General features: G+C 40.1%; 1 protein-coding gene across 4 annotated transcripts in view; it reads right to left on the bottom strand.

The window, feature by feature from the left end:
* Positions 1 to 23,747, bottom strand: part of LOC126333363 (tyrosine aminotransferase) — a 230,545-nt gene that overhangs the window by 38,952 nt on the left and 167,846 nt on the right. For all 4 annotated transcript variants that reach the window (XM_049996732.1, XM_049996733.1, XM_049996730.1 and 1 more), the window contains exons 6-7: positions 23,300 to 23,491; positions 12,813 to 12,895 (exon numbers count right to left, since the gene is read on the bottom strand). In XM_049996732.1, the coding sequence (XP_049852689.1) occupies positions 12,813 to 12,895; positions 23,300 to 23,491 (275 nt within the window). The remainder of the gene's footprint in view (positions 1 to 12,812; positions 12,896 to 23,299; positions 23,492 to 23,747) is intronic.

Raw genomic sequence — 23,747 nt, 5'->3', positions numbered from 1 at the left:
TTTTCTGTGAACAGCATTTACCGTTCTTTCTTTAGTCTACTCAAAGTTCACCCAACATGTTGAGTATGGAACATTTACCGATAATATTCTGTAAATCTCCACCAATAATTTATTAGGCTATGCTGATAATTATTGGCAGTCAAAACAGTGAAAGGAAGCCTTTAACTCTGTTTCAAATTGGGTGAAGTTTATTCCACATGCCAGAAACAGAGGATTAGTCACAAGCATCTTCGAGGTTTCAGAAGCCAACTGAGTGAAAACTAAGAGAGATAAAGAACAATCATACACATCAGTGGATAGAGCATCTCTGCAAGTTTCAGTCTGCAATACATGCTGTGTAATAGTTGCAGAGCACACCACTAGGGGGCAGGACCATCTCCAGAGAATGTGGAGCATGTGCAGGAATCATACATTTAGGAGCCCAAGCAATTGATGACACATGCGGGCATAGAACAGCTGTTACTGTAGTCAGATGTCTGCCAAATTCTACCCAAAAGTCTGTGTGTAAACCATGTTGGCTGCACCTGTTACAAGTGCTGGCTACTTGGGACAATGAGCTTAAATCTGACTTTTTTTTATGACTTGCAACAGCTATTGGAGGAAGACAATTTTTCATAGCAGTTTCATTTTCAGTGTCAAAGGCAGATTTCATGTGGCTGTATAGGTGAATCATAACAACACACATGTTGGCACAGAACATCGAAAGAAGACCGTGGAACACATTATTTTATAACATGAAGTTAATGTCTCTTGAGCCATGTCCTCTTCAAAAGGTTGTGGAATATATAAATTTTTAGAGTACACGTGATTGGTTTTGTATACTTTAACATAGGCAGCAATGGCTTATACCACAATTAGAGCAAAACAGTGGAGACTTCATCTTGCAAGAAGATGGTACTCCACCACACATTCTTTCAGAAGTTTGTGATTACATAAGTGCCAAACAGTCTCAGTGTTGGATTGGATGTACTTCCCACTACGAATCTCCTGATCTTCAATGGCCCCTTGGTCATCTGACTTAACTCCATATTATTTCTTTTTATGAGGTTATATCAAAGAGTGTGTGTTCCTGCCTCCACTGACACTTAATTTGAAAGAGTTGCAAGGGGTGATCATCAATGTGGTACCTAGTATCGACTATGATGTGCAAAACAAATTCTTCCTATTGATTTGGTTTTTTATTTGGTCCTGTTAAATTACATTATGTACAAAGGTTGTACTGTAATGTAGGACGACTTAATGAATACAATATTCCATGGGCAAAAAGAGAAGAAAAGTAAACAGTACAGGAACAATATAAATCTAACGTACACAAGATTACATTCAAGGTTTCAAGAAAAACAGCACTACTGCAGACAATACAGATATATATAAAGTTACTTACATTAGCATACAAATCACATCATTTATAACATAATAAATCTTTTACAAAAGTTAAAATTCTAGAAATTCATTTAAATTATATACAGAATGGTTTATGAGGAACTGTTTTAGTTGCCTCTTGAATACATAATGGTTGATGGTGCCTTTTTTGTATTCCATGCAAGCTTATAGTAAATTCTTATTCCAACCTGGATAACTCCTTAGTGAATTATATTGAGAGTTACTGAGTCGCTGTGAAGACTTTGCTTCTGCCTGGTGTCATGATTGTGAATATCACAGTTTGGAGAAATTTTTGTTATTAATTTCAAATATCATTGAGTAAATGTGTAAACATCCGAAGTGTCCTGAATAGGTGCCTACAGGATGTCTGATTTGAGACACTACAGATCAACTTCCCAAGCTCATTCCTGTATCTTAAAAACTTTTTCTGCCTTTACAGCATTTCCTCAGATGTAATACCATATGAGATTAGAGAGTGGAAATGTGCAAAAAATACAAAATTATTACTTTCCTGTCAACACTGAGTGAAATAGCTCTTAGTGCAAAGTATTCTGAGGTCAGTTTTGTGATCAGGTAATCAATATCTTCATTCCATCTTACCAAGTGAGATGATGCAGTGGTTGGCACACTGGACTCACATTCGGGAAAACAACGATTCAAACCCATGTCCGGTCGTCTTGATTTAGGTTTTCTGTGAATTCCCTAAATTGCTTCATGCAAATGCTGGGATGGTTCCTTTGAAAGGGAATGGCTGACTTCCTTCCCCATCCTTCCATAATTTGATGGTCCCCTCCTCTGAATCAACCAACCAACCATTCCATCTTAATTTATCATCCCTTTGTATTCTTAGAAATCTTATATGTGAAACCTTATTTGTAATGATCTTGCAAAAGGTAAAACAATAAGTGCTGAACATTATGTAAGTCTTCATGTCCAACTATGAAAAACATGTGAAAAAAAGTCTGGATGGCAAAAGCAGGAAAACTGTCTCTTATTAGCACAATGCAACTTCACACTGTGGCAATCAAGAAATTGTGGGTTCTAAAATGAGTACAAATCTTTTGAGCATTCACCTGTTTACCAGATTTGGGACCTGTGACACTTCCTACTCCCATATCCAAAGTAATTGGTAGCTGGATGTCTTTGAGTCTAATGAAGAAGATATAGCACTTGTAGTAAGGTATTTTTCAGGTTTTCCAGAACCACACTTCATGGATGGAAACTACAGACTGGAAATAAAATGGACACAGTGAATCAACTTAAAGGAGACTGCATAAAAAGTAAGCACTTTTATGACCTAAAAAAGCAAAGTCTTTCACGTGAAGGCTGAACATTTCATATTTTCTCATTTGAATTCTCTGTGAAGCAGCAAGGCATTCCCTGTTCCAAGAGACTACCAAAATTTTTACTGTCATTTTTAATATGTATAGCAGCTCTTATTACTGTCTGCTCCCCATTAATGTTCTCATCTCAGAATTCTTTTTTATCGTGGAATATGAAATGAAGACTCAAGATAATTTTATGGGAGGTAGAATCATAATATTAGAGGGAACATACATACTGAAGATGTGAAACATTATCAGAAATCTTAAGAAATACAGGGTGGTCAAAATAAAACTGACCCAGAAGATATATATAAGACTGCCATAGAATTGGCCCTATTAATAAACAGGAGAACTTCCCATCACAGAAAATATTAGAACCATTATTTTGATGTACCAATTGGTTGTTGTCATGTGAAGGTGTGTTGAAAAATATGACTCTAAATTTTCTGTGTGCAAACTCTTAAGGCTTTTTAAATAAAACAAATGTTGTTATTATTTTACATAATTATTCTTCATGTCTACAAGTATGTTTCTCGACACAGCCACACTGCCGACGAACACATTTCTTCCAACAAGAGACCAGTTTGTTGATACTGTCACTGTTGTTGTTGTTGTGGTCTTCAGTCCTGAGCCTGGTTTGATGCAGCTCTCCATGCTACTCTATCCTGTGCAAGCTTCTTCATCTCCCAGTACTTACTGCAACCTACATTCTTCTGAATCTGCTTAATGTATTCATGTCTTGGTCTCCTCTACAATTTTTACCCTCCACGCTGCCCTCCAATGCTAAATTTGTGATTCCCTGATGCCTCAGAACATGTACTACCAACCAGTCCCTTCTACTTCTCAAGTAGTGCCACAAACTCCTCTTCTCCCCAATTATATTCAATACCTCCTCATTAGTTATGTGATCTACCCATCTAATCTTCAGCATACTTCTGTAGCACCACATTTTGAAAGCTTCTATTCTCTTCTTGTCCAAAGTATTTATCGTCCATGATTCACTTTCATACATGGCTACACTCCATACAAAAACTTTCAGAAATGACTTCCTGACACTTAAATCTATACTTGATGTTAACAAATTTCTCTTCTTCAGAAATGCTTCCCTTGCCATTGCGAGTCTGCAGTTTATATCTTCTCTACTTCAACCATCATCAGTTATTTTTCTCCCCAAATAGCAAAACTCCTATACTATTTTAAGTGTCTCATTTTCTAATCTAATTCCCTCAGCATCACCCGACTTAATTTGACTACATTCCATTATCCTCATTTTGCTTTTGTTGGTGTTCATCTTATATCCTCTTTTCAAGACACTGTCCATTCCGTTCAACCTGTCTTCCAAGTAATTTGCTGTCTCTGACAGAATTACAATGTCATCGGCGAACCTCAAAGTTTTTATTTCTCCTCCATGGATTTTAATACCTACACTGAATTCTTCTTTTGTTTCCTTTACTACTTGCTCAAAATACAGATTGAATAAAATCAGGAATAGGCTACAACCCTGTCTCACTCCCTTCCCAACCACTGCTTCTCTTTCATGTCCCTCGACTCTTATAACTGCCAGCTGGTTTCTGTACAAATTGTAAATAGCCTTTCGCTCCCTGGTTTTTACCCCTGCCACCTTTAGAATTTGAAAGAGAGTATTCCAGTCAACATTGTCAAAAACTTTCTCTAAGTCTACAAATGCTAGTAACATAGGTTTGCCTTTCCTTGATCTTTCTTCTAAGATAAGTCGTAAGGTCAGTATTGCCTCACGTGTTCCAACATTTCTACAGAATCCAAACTGATCTTCCCCGAGGTCAGCTTCTACCAGTTTTTCCATTCATCTGTAAAGAATTTGTGTTAGTATTTTGCATCCGTGACCTATTAAACTGAAAATTCAGTAATTTTCACGTCTGTCAACACCTGCTTTCTTTGGGATTGGAATTATTATATTCTTCTTGAAGTCTGTGGGTACTTCGCCTGTCTCATACATCTTGCTCACCAGATGGTAGAGTTTTGTGAGGACTGGCTCTCCCAAGGCCGTCAGTAGTTCTAATGGAATGTTGTCTACTCCCGGGGCCTTGTGTCGACTCAGGTCGTTCAGTGCTCTGTCAAACTCTCCACGCAGTATCATTTCTCCCATTTCATTATCATTTACATCCTCTTCTATTTCCATAATATTGCCCTCAAGTACATCACCCTTATATAGACCCTCTATATACTCCTTCCACCTTTCTGCTTTCCCTTCTTTGCTTAGAACTGGGTTTTCATCTGAGCTCTTGATATCCATACAAGTGGCTCTCTTTTCTCCAAAGGTGTCTTTAATTTTCCTGTAGCCAGTATCTATCTTGCTCCTTGTGAGATGAGCCTCTACATCCTTTGTCTTGTAGCCATCCCTGCTTAGCCATTTTGCACTTCTTGTCGATCTCATTTTAGAGACGTTTGTATTCCTTTTTGTCTGCTTCATTTACTGCATTTTTATATTTTCTCCTTTCATCAATTAAATTCAATATTTCTTCTGTTACCCAAGGATTTCTACTAGCCCTCATCTTTTTATCCTTGGTCCTCTGCTGCCTTCACTACTTCATCCCTCAGAGCTACCCATTCGTCTTCTACTGTATTTCTTTGCCCCATTCCTGTCAATTGTTCCCTTATGCTCTCCCTGAAACTCTGTACAACCTCTGGTTTATTCAGTTTATCCAGATCCCATCTCCTTAAATTCCCACCTTTTTGCAGTTTCTTCAGTTTTAACCTACAGTTCATAACCAATAGAGTGCGGTCAGTGTCCACATCTGTCCCTGTAAATGTCTTACAATTTAAAATCTGGTTCCTACATCTCTGTCTTACCATTATATAATTTATCTGATACCTTCTAGTATCTCCAGGATTCTTCCATGTATACAACCTTCTTTTATAATTCTTGAACCAAGTGTTAACTGTGATTAAGTTATGCTCTGTGCAAAATTCTACCAGACGTCTTCCTCTTTCATTTCTTACTCCCAATCCATATTCACCTACTATGTTTACTTCTCTCCCTTTTCCTACTGTTGAATTCCAGTCACCCATGACTATTAAATTTTCATCTCCCTTCACTACCTGAATAATTTCTTTTATCTCATCATACATTTCATCAATTTCTTCCTCATCTGTAGAGCTAGTTGGCTCATAACCTTGTACTATTGTACTAGGCATGGGCTTCATGTCTATCTCGGCTGCAGTAATGCGTTCACTATGCTGTTTGTAGTAACTTACCTGCACTCTTATTTTTTTTATTCATTATGAAACCTACTCCTGCATTACCCCTATTTGATTTTGTATTTATAACCCTATATTCACCTGGCCAAAAGTCTTGTTCCTCTTGCCACCGAACTCCACTAATCCCCAGTATATTTAACTTCAACTTATCCATTTCCCTTTTTAAATTTTCTAACCTACCTGCCTGATTAAGGGATCTGACATTCCATGCTCCGATCCGTAGAATGCCGGTTTTCTTTCTCCTGATAACGAAGTCCTCCTGAGTAGTCCCCGCCCGGAGATCCGAATGGGGGACTATTTTACCTCCGGAATATTTTAACCAAGAGGACGCCACCATTATTTAACCATACAGTAAAGCTGCATGCCCTTGGGAAAAATTACGGCTGTAGTTTACCCTTGCTTTCAGCCGTTCACAGTACCAGCACAGCAAGGCCGTTTTGGTTAGTCTTACAAGGCCAGATCAGTCAATCATCCAGACTGTTGCCTCTGCAACTACTGGAAACGCTGCTGCCCCTCTTCAGGAACCACACGTTTTTCAGGCCTCTCAAGAGATACCCCTTCATTGTGGTTGCACCTACGCTACAGCCATCAGTATCGCTGAGGCACGCAAGCCTCCCCACCAATGGCAACGTCCATGGCTCATGGGGAAGAAGGATGATCAATGACTGTGAACCCAAGTTGTCACATTGTTGCAAATGTTGCAGTGCTCATGTATGATGGCATTTTCATTACAGAATGTTTGTATTTGTAGATGGAGCCACAACCTCACCTCTGCTTGCATCACTTCATCACTATCAAAGCGAAGTCCTCAAAGATGTTCCTTAAGTTTTTGAAATAGATGAAAATTGGATGGGGTCAAGCCAGGACTGTATGGAGGATGATCAATGACCATGAACCCAAGTTGTCACATTGTTGCAAATGTTGCAGTGCTCATGTATGATGGGATTTTCATGATGAAGGAAAGGGTGCTGTATGTCTGGATGAACTCTTTGAATTCAAATTTCTGTTGCAGCATGCTGCTTCTCATGCACCAACAAAATTATGTTACACACCACCATGTTACACGCTACAATCTGAAGCCCTCTAGTGGCAGAGCGATGCAAATATGTAGACATGAAGAATAAAGATGTAAAATGTTAATAACATCTGTCTTACTTAAAAATTCAGAGATCTTACTTCTCAGCACATCCTCATATGCCTGCACACATGTATCTCCCATATGCTCTGTCCTGTGTAATTTGCTGAATTACATTTGGATGAGTGAGAGGAGCAGACACATTTAGTGACCAGTTGAATGCAACACAGTGTGTGTTCATTGTCAAGTGTTATGTAAAGCACAGTTCTTGGAAAATAGGTGTGGAACTGTTTGATCAAAAGTTTAAGATTTAAAGTGTTTTGGCAAAAGTCCAGAAAAGTCTGCAATGCAGAACTTAGTGGCAAGATGGAGCATCATGGGCTCTTTAGTGAATAAAAACAGTAACTATTTGAAAAGAGTTCAGACACCAGAAAATATGGCTGAAGTGAAGGAAATCCTGGAACAACACCCAACAAAACAAAATCTCAACACGATTTATGAATGCAAATGATAGTTATGAAATCACAAATTTAGTGTTATGAACTTTTGCGAGTTGAGTTCTACCGGTGGTTTCTGACTGAAGTAGTGTCAGGACTTGGAGCCTCAGTTTATATGCTTCTTCAGAAGAAGTATGGTTCAGTCTGTCAGAGTGTATGAACTCTCAGAACACACACCACCAATATGCATCATAAAATCCCCATGAGTACTTTCAAGAGCCTTTGTATAATCTCAAGATTACTCTTTGATCAATGTCTGGTGTCTGCATTGTAACATGATTCTGTCACCAAACTGTTAATGCTAACATGTGTGTTCAGAAACTGTTTAATCTGTATGTGGATCAACTCAAAAAAGGCGAAAGATGGAATGGATATTTTCAACAAGACAGAGCAGCAGTACACTCTGCCTTTACAACCTTGTCACAAATGCACGAAGTATTTGGAGAGGAGAGGACAATCAGCAAATGAATCTCCTGGCCACCTTGATCACCTGATCACTCTCCCTGTGATTTTTACCTGTGGGGTAAATTGAAGGGTCAGGTGAACTCAATTAATTTTCACACACTGGAAGAGCTACAGCATAACATTGAAGTCACTATTATCTGCTATATTTTAGGCTGGATCTCACAGTTTGGCAAATCAAGGATAACACTACATTGAAGTCAGTGGTGGCTATTTCCATCATCATCTGTGATGTTCAATAACAAGGGTCAATCCAGCAGCAGTCTTATTCTTAATATTTTTTAGGCCAATTTTATTTTGACCATACTGTTTTATAAGTTCCCAGCTAACAATGCAAATCAGAAATTTTTGTAATAAGTTGTATGGTACAAGTATCCAGAAAAAAGTTTTAGACAAAGTTTAGCTGGTAAATTTAGTTATTTCATGTTATAATTAATTACAAATATCACTGTACCTCATATTGATAACGAGGCACATGTCTCTAGGATTCTTGCCACACACAGAGAGTGTGGACTGCACACCAGAACTGATTATGGCAACATGTGTAGGCAGTAGCAATCTTACACAGATGGTGCCATACCATTCATTGTTTGGACATGACATCTTGTGTGTATTCATGTTTATGACTCACATTACTCTATGTTATTTAATGCAGTATGACCTTGTTGGACACAGCAGTGTCTTCCATTAGTTGACAATGTATTCTAGCAGACAGTCTCACTTTTGTAAGTATATCTGATCAACTCATAGTTTTTATTGCTTTTACGTCCTACTGCACAGTTCAATGATTGTGATTAGAAATATGCTGCAGCTTATTTGGCTGTTAATATTACAATGATCAATTTCAGATAGATGCTCAGTATTTCTTATTCTTAAGCCCAACCAAGTTTGACAGATTATATTAGAGATTAGATTAGATTAGATTAGATTAATAATTGTTCCATAGATCATGAATACGACACTTCGTAATGATGTGGAGCGTGTCAGGTTAATGAAAGATGTCTGTACTTGATATTACATTACACAAAATATTGCATGACATTAATGTTTAAGTTAGTTTTTTTCCCTCCCTTACTTTATATCTAAAAATTCAGCCAATGAGTAGAAGGAGTTGTCATCTAGAAATTCTTTTAATTTATTTTTAAATGTTGGTTGACTATCTGTCAGGCTTTTGATGCTGTTTGGTAGGTGACCAAAGACTTTTGTGGCAGCATAATTTACCTCTTTTCTGTGCCAAAGTCAGATTTAACCCTGCATAGTGAAGATCATCCTTTCTCCTAGTGTTATAGCTATGCACACTGCTATTATTTTTGAACTGGGTTGGATTATTAACAACAAATTTCATAAGTGAATATATATACTATGAGGTTACTGTGAGGATCTCTAGATCCTTAAATAGATGTCTGCAGGATGACCGTTTTTGAGCAATGAATACTTTTCTACTCAATGATGAATTACCCCAGAATATGATGCCATACGAAAGAAGTGAATGAAAGTAGGCATAGTAAGCTAATTTACTGAGATTCTTATCACCAAAATTTGCAATAACACTTAACAGCATACGTAGCTGAACTCGGACTTTTCAGCAGACCATCAATGTGTTGCTTCCAGTTTAACCTCTCATCAATGGACACACCTAAAAATTTTGAAAATTCTACCTTAGCTACAGACTTCTGTTCAAAGTCTATATTTATTACTGGAGTTGTGCCATTTACGGTACGGAACTGTATATACTGTGTTTTATCAAAATTTAAAGAGAGTCCGTTTGCTGAGAACCACTTAATAATTTTGTGAAAAGCATCATTTACAATTACATTATCAAGTTCTTGGTTTTTGGATGTTATTACTATACTTGTATCATCAGCAAAAAGAACTAACTTTGCATCTTCATCAATATGGAATGGTAAGTCATTAATGTATATCAAGAACAGTAAAGGACCTAAGACCAAACCCTGTGGGACCCCGTACTTGATAGCCCCCCCCTTATTTCAACTTTCTGCATTCTTTCAGTTAAGTATGAATTAAACCATTTATGCACTTCCCCCCTCAAACCATAATGAATTAGCTTATCTAAAAGAATTCCATGATTTCACAATCTAAGGCCTTTGAGAGATCACAAAAAATACCAATGGGTGATGTCCGGTTATTCAGAGCATTTAATATTTGATCAGTGAAAGCGTATATAGCATTTTCTGTTGAAAAGCCTTTCTGAAATCCAAACTGACATTTTGTTAGTACTTTATTTTTACAAATATGGGAGGCTACTCTTGAATACATTACTTTCTCAAAAATGTTTGATAGAGCTGTCAGAAGAGAGATTGGGCAATAGTTGTTGACATCCGACGTATCCCCCTTTTTATGCAGTGGTTTTACAATGGCATATTTCAGTCTATCGGGGAAAACACCCTGCTCCGAAGAGCTATTACATATGTGGCGGAGAATCCTACTGATCTGTGGGGAACAAGCTTTAAGTATCTTGCTGGAAATGCCATCAATTCTGTAAGAGCTTTTACTTTTCAGTGAGTTTATTATTTTACTGATTTCAGAGGGAGAGGTTGGTGGAAATACACTTGTTTCAAACTGCACAGGTATGGCCTCTTCTATTAGAAGCCTTGCCTCTTCTAGTGAAGATCTAGATCCTATTTTCTCCACAACATTTAAAAAATGATTATTGAAAATATTTCCAATTTCTGATTCCTTGTTAGTACACTTGTCATTCAGTTTTATGGCTCTTGGTTGCCCTGTTTCCCTTTCAATAATATTCCAAATTGCATTAATTTTATTATCAGAGTTACTGATCTCAGACATGATACACATGCTTCTGGACTTTTGAATAACTTTTCTTAATACCGCACAATAGTTTTTATAATATTGAACAATTTCGGGGTCAGTACTCCCTCTTGCTGTTAGATACAGTTCTCTTTTATGGTTGCAAGATATTCTTATTCCTTTAGTTAGCCAAGGTTTTTTCTATGTTTTCTTGGAATTATGTTTAACTATTTTCTTGGGAAAACAATTTTCAAATACCCTTAAAAATGTATCGTGAAATAAGTTATATTTCAATTTTGCATCGGGTTCCTTATACACTTCATCCCAGTCTAGCTGCTTTAGGCTTTCCCTAAAGTTTGCAGTATTTATATTGTTAATTGAACCCACTGTTTTGAAATTCTGATTTGATGTACTGCATGAAGCTATTTCATGTACTGTAACTAGCTGTGCACCATGATCTGAAAGACCATTCTCAACAGGATAAGCATTTATGTCGTTAAACTTATCTTGGTCTATAAAAAAGTTATCTATCAATTCCTGCTGTTCTTTGTTATCCGAGCAGGAAAATCAATGACGGAGCTCAAATTGAAAGAACTGAGTAATACTACAAGGTCATTCTTCCTATTACACTCTTTCAGGGAATCAACATTGAAATCCCCACAAATGATAATTTGCTTCCCCCTGTCTGACAGATAGCACAACAAAGCATCCAAGTTTTCTAGAAATAGCTGGAAATTCCCTGAGGGGGACCTATACACTGTTACGATTATGAAAGTGCCATCATTTATTTTTAGTTCAGTGGCACATGCTTCCATATGTTGCTCTACACAAAATTTTTTAGTTTCTAAATTTTTTGAGCTTTTGACATATATGGCAACTCCTCCTCTCATCATATTATCTCTACTTACATGTGCAGCTAATTTGTACCCATTGATGCTAACCTTTTGCATATCAGTGACAATGTGATGCTCGGACAGGCATAGTACATCTATTACAATCTCAGTTTCTATATCTTCTAAACAAAGCAGAAGCTCATCAATTTTATTCTTCTATCCCCCAATATTTTGATGAAATATACTAACGTTATTTTTCATTTTACTTTTGTGAGTATCTTGAACTTTTTTAACATCTTTACTACTTGCCTGGCTGAGTTTCCCACTGGACACTGATCTTACACTAAAAAAGAGTTACCACCATGAGATGTAGTTCCTCCCCCCTTTAAATTTCCTGCTATCAGCCCAGCCAGTTTACCCTTCCCCTTCTTGTTGAGGTGTAGGCCATGTCTAGTATAGTCCCACCTACAGAGTGAATCAACAGGAACCACACCGATGTGTGACCCTGCATCAGATCCAAGTAGCCGTTCCAACTCCAAATTAACTCTCCTGACAGAAGAGCTCAAATGAGGCTGGTCGTGGTGCTCCAGAACCGACACAAACCCAACACTGGTATGACCCGATGCTGATGCAATATTTGCCAGGTCACACTCTATGCTGTACCCCGGATCTCTGTCAATACTGTTGCCCGGCCCACCCACAATAACCACGGTATCTTCCTTAGTAAAGCCTCCAGATAGTGAACCTAAATCCTCTGTAACCTGCCCCAGTCCAGCACTAGGTTTGAAAAAACTTGTGACCTGGTATTCTGACCCTAATTCATCCTGCAGAAGTTGGCCCACACCCCTAGCATGCGAACTACCTAGCAACAAGACTTTCTTTCTCCTTGCACAATTCCCTACCTTCTTATTCAATTTGCTGCTTAAAGCTTGTTGAGCCCTGTCTACAACTACTTCTGTAAGAGGCTCATCAGTTTCTGACTGACATGAACATTTATCTTAAAGACTGTGATTATGTCATAAGACATACAATGTGAGTGTAGGAAAATATTTAAGAAAAGGTAGTGTAGCAAGAATTGAGGTAATACATTTAGAAATTTATATATGTTAATCTGTTTAATTAAATCAGTCTGATAATTTATAAAGACAAGAATAGCAAAATTATTTTCTACATTTCGTTCTGCATTAATGAAGGAGAAAATTAGTCAAATATTTAATTTCAAGCTGCTTACCTCTTTGTCAGCCCACTGCATGAAAGTATGGGCACTTCTTCTGAAAGAGAAGCCAGATGATGGAACTCATGTCCAGGAAATACCTGCACGTTGGAAAGTTCATTTAAAGATCAGATATGAATAAAGAGCTCTACAAAATGTAGATTATTTTATGATAAAATAAAACTATTTATTTATTGCTAAAACTCATTCAGTTGGAAAATCCTTCACAAATGTACCTTCCAACCCTCCCCACCACAGTTAATATACTATTTATTATTTGTTTGTGGGCGTTTTACTTATGTATAAATTAGCAACAATGATATAAAAATATCAGAGTACAGAAATAGGGCCATTACTGACACCTGTTATGTCTTAACTGCATAGCTGTATCATTCAGGTAATATTTTCAGAAAGTTTCTTTGCAATCTAGATATTAAATGCCAAGAATAAGAAAATTCAAGCTGGAAAGATGAATTCCATAATAACAACATTTCACAATACAGTGGTGAATCGGATGACTAATCAAAATCCATCAGGAAGAGATCCAGTTATCATCAAGCAGTTATCAGACAGAGAGCACCTACGAAGGTCTACAAAACCTTTCACCTGACTCCATCAAACTCCTGACCCCACCGACACCTCGCACTCCTACCTTCTACCTACTTCCTAAAATTCACAAACCCAAACATCCTGGCCCCCCCATTGTAGCTGGTTACCAAGCCCCCACAGAACGTATCTCTGCCTACGTAGATCAACACCTTCAACCCATTACATGCAGTCTCCCATCCTTCATCAAAGACACCAACCAGTTTCTGGAATGCCTGGAATCCGTACCCAGTCTGTTACCCCCGGAAACCATCCTTGTAACCATTGATGCCACTTCCCTATACACAAATATCCTGCACATCCAGGGCCTCGCTGCAATGGAGCACTTCCTTTCACGTCGATCACCTGCCACCCTACCCAAAACCTCTTTCCTCTTCACCTTAGCCAGCTTCATCCTGACCCACAATTTCTTCACTTTTGAAGGCCAGACATACCAACAATTAAAGGGAACAGCCATGGGTACCAGGATGGCCCCCTCGTATGCCAACCTATTTATGGCACTTAGAGGAAGCCTTCTTGGTTACCCAAGCCTGCCAACCCAAAGTTTGGTACAGATTTATTGATGACATCTTCATGATCTGGACTCACAGTGAAGAACAACTCCAGAATTTCCTCTCCAACCTCAATTCCTTTGGTTCCATCAGATTCACCGGGTCCTACTCCAAATCCCATGCCACTTTCCTTGACGTTGACCTCCATCTGTCCAATGGCCAGCTTCACACATCCGTCCACATCAAACCCACCAACAAGCAACAGTACCTCCATTATGACAGCTGTCACCCATTCCATATCGAATGGTCCCTTCACTACAGCCTAGGCCTTTGTGGCAAACGAATCTGCTCCAGTCCTGAATTCCTGGACCATTACACCAACAACCTGAAAACAGCTTTCGCATCCCGCAACTACCCTCCCGACGTGGTACAGAAGCAGATAACCAGAGTCACTTCCTCATCCCCTCAAACCCAGAACCTCTCACAGAAGTATCCCAAAAGTGCCCCACTTGTGACAGGATACTTCCCGGGACTGGATCAGACTCTGAATGTGGCTCTCCAGCAGGGATACGACTTCCTAACTTCCTAAAATCCTGCCCCGAAATGAGATCCATCCTTCATGAAATGCTCCCCCCTCCACCAAGAGTGTCTTTCCGCCGTCCACCTAACATTCGTAACCTCTTGGTTCATCCCTATGAAATCCCCAAAGCACCTTCCCTACCCTCTGGCTCCTACCCTTGCAACCGCTCCCGGTGTAAAACCTGTCCTATGCACACTCCCACCACTACCTACCCCAGTCCTGTAACCCGGATGGTGTACACGGTCAAAGGCAGAGCCACGTGTGAAAGCACCCACGTGATTTACCAACTGACCTGCCTACACTGTGACGCTTTCTATGTGGGAATGACCAGCAACAAACTGTCCATTCGCATGAATGGACACAGGCAGACAGTGTTTGTTGGGAATGAGGATCACCCTGTGGCTAAACATGCCTTGGTGCACAGCCAGCACATCTTGGCACAGTGTTACACCGTCCGAGTTATCTGGATACTTCCCACCAACACCAACCTATCCGAACTCCGGAGATGGGAACTTGCCCTTCAATATATCCTCTCTTCTTGTTATCCACCAGGCCTCAATCTCCGCTAATTTCAAGTTGCCGCCACTCATACCTCACCTGTCATTCAACATCATCTTTGCCTCCACGCTTCCGCCTTGACTTATATCTCTGCCCATACTCTTTGCCTTTAAATATGTCTGCTTGTGTCTGTGTATGTATGGATGGATATGTGTGTGTGTGTGTGCGCGCGCGAGTATATACCTATCCTTTTTTCCCCCTAAGGTAAGTCTTTCTGCTCCCGGGATTGGAATGACTCCTTACCCTCTCCCTTAAAACACACATCCTTTCATCTTTCCTTTCCCTTCCCTCTTTCCTGACGAAGCAGCCGCCGGTTGCGAAAGCTCAAATTCTGTGTGTGTGTGTGTGTGTGTGTGTGTGTTTTTTTTTTTTTTTATTCATTGTACCTATCTACCGGCACTTTCCGGCTTGGTAAGCCTTGGAATCTTTGTTTTTAAAATAAACACATCAGTTAGAATAAACAGGAACAATAATAGTCGTTGTTTTGGTGGTAGTGGTGGTGGGTAGTAGTTGTCATCTGATAAAATTAGTGAAATGCGGTGCAGTGTGAATTGCTTAGTGTTATGCTTCACTGAATGAAAAGAAACTAATGTCCTATTAATAAAGCTCAGACACTAAAGTTGACTCTGATTCATTTGCTTCTTGGTAAATGGACCTTAAGATTTTTACCCCCTTGTTAACCCTACCTGGCAACAGTCCCAGCCTGATGAATAATGCTCAAGAATAAAGCAAACAATAGTTTTGTGATTACCCTACTAGATAAGAGTGTTATTTTGCCTTCTTCCATAAATCTCAATTTGTCTTCTTATCTTTCCTACAAGTACTATTATGTGTTACTGGTAGTTCCACTTTAAATCATTCTGAACTCAGGCTCCTAGACATTTAATTGTTGTGACTGTTTTCAATGACTGCTTGTCAATTGTGTAATCGAACAATATTGAAACTCTTCAGGAGGTGGGGGGGGGGGGGGGAGGGGAGACTGATCAAGGTTTCAGTTCTGGGGAGGAGGGATCATATATTGTCAATGACTCCCCACACCATCTCATATATAACTTCCATCTCATATATAACGTATGAACATGATTCAACTGACCAGTGGCACGTTTCCACTGCTCCACTGTCCAATATCTATGATCCTGTGCCCACTACAGTGGTAATAGACCCTCTGTCATTGGGTAAACATGGGGACTTGTAGGAGACGTCTGCTGCAGAGCCTCATCTTTAACAGTGTACGCTGAATGATGTGCTGCGAAACACTTGTCCCTGAACCAGCATTGTAACCTGTCGTCATACCTGCCACATATCATCACCAATCGTGCTTTACATAGTGTTGACTAACTATTGATTTCATCGTACTTTGACCACTACCAATAGATGCTTGTGACAATAGTACATGAACAACTGACCAGCTTTGCCGTTTTCAATATGCTTGTCCCAGGTCCCGGACCATAATAATCTACTATTTGCCAGAATGCGCATATGTCTGTGAATTTCCCCATTTGCCGCTGGAATGATTACCCGTTCGTTCTACTTCGGTTGTAGAGGGTAGTCAGAAACAGTTTGTAATTGTGTAGCAGGGTAGTTATGCTGAAAAATAATTGTTAAGACAAAAATTCGATACGTTGCGCCGTTTCCGAGTTAATTAGTGCTGCAGTTAGCCAATCAGGCCGTTGCGCGCGCAAATTCATGTGTCCCGCCAGATACAATCAGTGTCAGCCTTCCCCATAGTGTAGATGATAGCGCACGAGACTGCTCAGGCTTTCGCTCGGGTTCTGCCTTTACTACCGTCCCATGTCAAATTTTTGTATCGCTTTCTCGTTCGGTTTTAGGAAACCAAGCGGAGAACACGCTTGGCGACACCGTTTCGCGCGGGCGCTTGGATTTGCACGCGCAACAGCCTGATCTGCTGACTTCAAAATTAATTGACTAGGAAGCGACGCGAAGTATCGAAATTTTTCTTAACAATTATTTATTAGCACAACCTAGTCTGCAACACCCTTACAAGCTTTTCATACTGTTTCTGACCACCTGTATATCAGTACTTTCCTTCTACATCTACATCTACATAGATACTCCTCCAGCCACCTTACGGTGCGTGGCGGAGGGTACCCTGCACCACTACTAATAATTTCCTTTCCTGTTCCACTCACACACAGAGTGAGGGAAAAACGACTATCTATATGCCTCCGTATGAGCCCTAATTTCTCGAACATTATCTCCGTGGTGCTTACGCACAATGTATGTCAGCAGCAGTAGAATCTTTCGGCAGTCAGCTTCAAATGCCAGTCCTCTAAATTTACTCAATAGTGTTTCTCGAAAAGAACGCCGCCTTCCCTCCAGAGATTCCCATTTGAGTTCCCGAAGCATCTCCGTACATACGATGTTGTTCGAACCTACAGCCCTGCTTCTGACAGCCGCGGTGGTTTCGCGGTTCTAGGCGCGCCGTCCGGAACCGTGCGACTGCTACGGTCGCAGGTTCGAATCCTGCCTCGGGCACGGATGTGTGTGATGTCCTTAGGTTAGTTAGGTTTAAGTAGTTCTAAGTTCTAGGGGACTGATGACCACAGCAGTTGAGTCCCATAGTGCTCAGAGCCATCTGAACCATTTGAACCTGCTTCTGAAATGCTTACGTCTCCTGCCCGCAATGCCACTAGATGACATTCAATCACCGGGTTTTGACTCATGGGTGCATTTTGTATGAAAACAGGCAAGAGCCTTTGTATTAAATTTTGCAGTTGGAGCACAGCAAAGTTTTAGTAATATAAAATATTGATTTTGGCGAGTCTGCTATGAGTAAAACAAAGTTTTGCGGGTGTTGTAAGTGTTTCGAAGAAGATGCTGAAGATGAAGAGCTCCTTCGTGCCCCTGCACTTAATCATCTGACGAAATCGTGAAAACAGTGAAAGAAACGATTATTAACGATCGCCAAATCACAATTAGAGAAGTCGCTGATGAAGCTGGCATATCAGTTCGCTCTCACTATGACTCTATTTCGAATGTTTTGAGTGTTGGACATCTGATAGCAAAATTTGTTCCAAAACTGTTAAATATTGATCCAAAACAGCGTAGAATGAAAGTTGCTCGGGAGTCGCTAGATGAAGTCAGCAAATGTGCAGTATTACGGAAACGCATCATAAAAGTTGATGAGACATGGGTTTACGGATACGACGGTGAAACTAAGGCCGAGCAGTACCAGTGGAAGCATTCCGAATCGCGAACACCGAAAAAAAAAGTTAGCAAGTGAGGTCAGATGTGAAGGTTATGTGCTCACTATGTTCTTCGGTTTTAACGGCATACCGCACCACGAGTTCTTACCACAAGGTCGGACGATTAACTAGGACTACTATCTGCAAGTTCAACGCCATTTGCGTGAAGCATTCTGAAAAAAGAAAATCGCCCAGAGTTCTGGGGAAGCAAAGAATAGGTCTCGTACCACGATAATGCACTTATTAGCGCTTCATCGCTTGTCCGTAAATTTTTGGTCAAAAACGATTCCGTAATATTGCCTCAGTCTACATACTCGCGTCATGGCCCAAGTGTTTTTCTCTGTTCCCAGAAACAAAGTAAACCTTAAAGCACTGTCGATTTACAACCATAGATGAGATTAAAAAGTCATCTCTGAGACATCTAAAAGCTATCCCAAAGGCTGAGTTCGAAAAGTGTGTATACGATAGATGCGTTCCACATCATTACGAAGTGTCGTAGTCATGACCTATGGAACAAGTACAAATCTAATCTAATCTAATAGTAAAAAGCACCGACATAAGTGTATAATACCTAATGGTGACTATTTTGAAGGGGATAACACTGATGTAAACGAACAAATAAAACTGTTTCCAAAAAATAAAAATTCCCGTAGTTTTTTTTAACACACCTCGTACGTAAAAATATATGTAAAAAATATTGGGTATCATGATCCCCACAACCGGTTCCGCCCAGCCACCCATCCACCCCCGTGGGTTCTACCCTGGAATCTCATTTATTTGCAATAAGCTACGTTTGCTTATACAAAGTCATCTTTCTGTCCCTGAAGCAAGCATCAGTTCTCTGTTGGCCTTCCCGCATTTTGTGACAATTTCTGGCATTGCGAATTCTCTACATACGCTGCTGACCATTAATTGCAAACACCAAGAGGGATAGCAAATATTCAAATTTTGCTTATTGTGCACATAGAGTACAGCAGGCGGGATACACAAATTTTTAGATGACTCGGGAAATATAAGGTGCGCAATTTAATACACAAGGCTGCCATTTCTGGCAGTAACAATAGCTCTAATACAGCTGCTGAGTATTGAGTCAAACTGAGCTTGGACAACAGATACTGGTACGTCGCAGCACGCGCTGGTTCTGCTCTGTGCCAGAGTTCAACAGTCATAGTGGCTGGCAAGTGATGGTGTGCAAGTGTCTCAGTAACTCATCATCAAATGTTTTCAGTAGGTGAGAGAGATCTGGAGATCATGATGACCATGGTAACAGACGAACACCCTCTGTATGAAGGTAGGCGAGGAAATAATGGACAACATGTAGTCTTACGTTATCTTATTAAAAGACGGCACAGATATCTTGGAGACTGGGTGAAGCAACAGACGAACACCCTCTGTATGAAGGTAGGCGAGGAAATAATGGACAACATGTAGTCTTACGTTATCTTATTAAAAGACGGCACAGATATCTTGGAGACTGGGTGAAGCAACTGTCCGTGTCAGAAGTTTAATACCTATTGTCCGAATTACTGGCATGCCAACCAGAGGTAACTGTGTTGTATAGCCAACTGTATCCTGGTACCGACGCGCTATGTACTGGGACTGCATGACGATGACGAATGCATCTGGCAGTGTCCATTCTCCTCGGAGACTCCACGCTCTACATTTAACTGGGTCTTGTCTTAAAATAAGAAAAGGTGTCACTTCAGTGTCAATTGTTGTAAGGTGCACCACTGTCGGCTCATCTCTGTCCGTTGTCACTTCAAGGAAAGTCACAACAATCGTCGCCGTGCTTGACATTTCGTGGTGCTGCAGATGTCGTACTGTCCGTGTGGATACTTCCCTTTCTGTAAAGAAGCCCATTTTCTGACTCACAAGGTACGCGTAGCGGCTGTGCAATTCTGCGCGGTCGAGCGAACGCTATGACCATCCTCTCGGGCGCTAGCCGCGTTGGGCTGTTAAGGCCATGCATGATATGGCGTATGGCCCCATCGATTCCATATTCGTATGACAGTTGCGGGATCACAACCAACATGAGCAGCGATATCACAGAACGATAAACTTAACTCTCGACTGACAACGATCCTGCCCTGTCGAATTCCGACACATACTGGTAAACTTCTCTCCAATGCGCAAGGCATAACACGATCTTTCCCATAAACAACCGACTTGTAACTGTGATTTTGAAATCAGAAACCCGCTGTGTAATCTTCCCTTGTACACACAATTTTATGGCGTTACTCCTAACGATATAGTGCGTTTGCTCTCAAATGCAAAACACTTTTATATCCAAGCATGTAGCATACTTGAAACGTATCAGGGTGGAACCCACAGGGTTGGTAAGCCGGGTACTGGTCAGTGCCTCTGGATATCGGGTCTCCTGCACCGGGGTCACTCATTGGATGGTCGGTAGTCCCTTGCTAGGCAGAGGAAGAAGTGGGAGCGTGGCTGCGCAACGTCGTTAACGTTTTCGTGTTTATCCTGTTTTTTGTTTTTTACTTGTACGATTAAAGCGTTCCTTGGCTATGTTGTATAACAATCTTTAACAAGGCCATAATCATGTCGGAAACCTTTTCACATGAGGCACAAAAAAAAAAAAAAAGCTCCACCAGTGCACTGCCCATTTATACCTTGTGTACGCGATACTACAGCCAGCAGAACCTCAAGAAGACGATTGGGTCACTTATGGAAATATTGTGCATGAAATGGAAACTACAGCTCGAATGAACACCTGGGAGACCGCCATTAATCAATCATGCCAAGAAAACATCGTAAATCACAAGTTTCATTCAAACTGCGAACGCTGTCTGAACGCTGCTAACCGTGAGTGTATGTAAATGAACTGCTCCATTTCATAAATTCGCAAGAAAAAGTTTAATTTCGATTTTCGTTACTGTTGTAACAGACGACGATGGATCCTCATAAATACGCAACTCCACATTACGAGTTCGCTAATCTATCCATGTTTAAGTCTAATTGTTACTCCTGGATCTAGTCTATAGAGCCGCTAGATACCATGTATTAACATTCACCATTAACATTTTTCGGCATTATACAGGGTGATTCACGAAGATATGCAACTATTTTAATACATTATTGTACAAGTAAAAGTAAAGAAAAAAGTTCGTATAAACAAAGATCCGCAAATGTTTAGTTACGGAGTTACGGCTAATAAAAGATTTGCCTGAAATTTAACAGCTTCACTAATTTGAAGGACTCGCAAAACTGTACGAGATCGCAGACGTTTATCTGCAATCGTTTTCCAGAACATCCAGCATCCGTAAAATCCTCATCATCGTCTTCACGTATCGAGCACTCATTATCTACATCTACATCCATACTCCGCAAGCCACATAACAGTGTGTGGCGGAGGGTACCTTGAATACCTCTATCGGTTCTCCCTTCTATTCTAGTTTCGTATTGTTCGTGGAAAGAAAGATTGTCGATATGCCTTTGTGTGGGCTCTAATCTTTCTGATTTTATCCTCATGGTCTCTTCGCGAGATATACGCAGGAGGGAGCAATATACTGCTTTGACTCCTCGGTGAAGTTATCCTCTCGAAACTTCAACAAAAGCCTGTACCGAGCTACTGAGCGTCTCTCCTGCAGAGTCTTCCACTGGAGTTTATCTATCATCTCCGTAACGCTTTCGTGATTCCTAAATGATCCTGCTCTCCGTTGGATCTTCTCTATCTCGTCTATCAACCTTATCTGGTACGGATCCCACACTGGTGAGCAATATTCAAGCAGTGGGCGAACAAGTGTACTGTAACCTACTTCCTTTGTTTTCGGATTGCATTTCCTCAGGATTCTTCCAATGAATCTCAGTCTGGCATCTGCTTTACCGACGATTAATTTTATATGGTCATTCCGTTTTAAATCACTCCTAATGCGTATTCTAAGATAATTTATGGCATTAACTGCTTCCAGTTGCTGACGTGCTATGTTGTAGATAAATGAAAAGGGATCGTTCTTTCTGTGTATTCGCAGCACATTATACTTGTCTACATTGAGATTCAATTGCCATTCCCTGCACCATGCGTCAATTCGCTCCAGATCCTCCTGCATTTCAGTACAATTTTCCATTGTTACAACCTCTCGATATACCACAGCATCATCCGCAAAATGCCTCAGTGAACTTCCGGTGTTATCCACAAGGTCATTTATGTATATTGTGAATAGCAACGGTCCTACGACACTGCCGTGTGGCACACCTGAAATCACTCTTACTTCAGAAGACTTCTCTCCATTTAGAATGACATGCTGCGTTCTGTTATCTAGGAACTCTTCAATCCAATCACACAATTGGTCTGATAGGCCATATGCTCTTACTTTGTTCATTAAACGACTGTGGGGAACGCTAGGTAGAGAATCTGTCTCCCGTGACATTCGAAATACTCCACTAATAGTTGGTGCATTCGGAATCCTCTGAGTTAGATAGCGTACGCTATATTCGTTAACTGTAGCCATAGCATTACCGTCATATTATCGGTGCATTCCTCTGTCTAAAATTTGAAGGGCATCCCTATTTCATAAATAATCTACAAACTAAGACTGTTACTACATGGTTTCACGTAAATGCGCTATTATTATGTCCTTTCACTGAACAATACAGAAGACTAACTCGTTTCAAGGTTAGGAAATGACTGAAACAACTCACTAACGGTTGCCAACAATTACATAAATGTTTCTACATTCTTAATGGAAAGTAAACACTTTTACTTGTATAATAATCTTTGCTTCTCTGGATGTTCTGGAGAACTATTGCAGTTGCACGTCTGGTACAGGTTTTATTAGATTCACCAGACCATACCAACAAAATAAATGGAAATCGTGCTTTACTTTAACCTCGTACAGTTTTATAGTGGCTTCATATTAGCGAAGTTGATAAATTTCAGGCAAAATCTTTTAATAGCCGTAACTCCGTAACTAAACATTTGCGGACCTATGTTTATATGAACTTTTTCCTTTAGTTTTACTTGTAGAGTAACATATTAAAATATTTGCAAATCTTCATGAATCACCCTGTATATATATGCAAAAATGATACAAAACATTAATTACTTACCATGTGTTCATATATCTCATCAGCAATTATGGGTAATTTGTGCCTTGCTGCAATGGATAACATATCCTTTAGATGTTGTTTCTTGAAGACCGAACCACACGGATTCGAAGGATTGCATACAACTATTGCCGCCGTATTTTCATCAATTTGGCTCTCCAGATGGTTCAAATCGGCTTCCCAGTCGTTCTCTGGCTGCATAAAAATGAGAATAACCATTAGTTTCAATTAGTCTCAGTGCTATCCACAAAAAGTAACAAAATATTTCTGGTGCATGCAGAAGTTCATGGCGTTTTTGTTATTGGGGGGTCAATTATCAACTATGATTTTCTATTTGTGGTTCACTGTTGGTATTTGAGTTTACACATTGTCATTTCGTCATTTGGACATAGTGAGTGGAGCCGTGGACACTAGACAACGGGGTACCAAGTGGAGAAATCGGAACATTTCC

This window comes from Schistocerca gregaria, chromosome 2 (genome assembly GCF_023897955.1).
Source record: "Schistocerca gregaria isolate iqSchGreg1 chromosome 2, iqSchGreg1.2, whole genome shotgun sequence".
In the NCBI taxonomy this organism is placed as follows: domain Eukaryota; kingdom Metazoa; phylum Arthropoda; class Insecta; order Orthoptera; family Acrididae; genus Schistocerca; species Schistocerca gregaria.
Note: the sequence above shows the minus strand (reverse complement) of the source record. Positions and strands in the feature narration are given on the sequence as shown.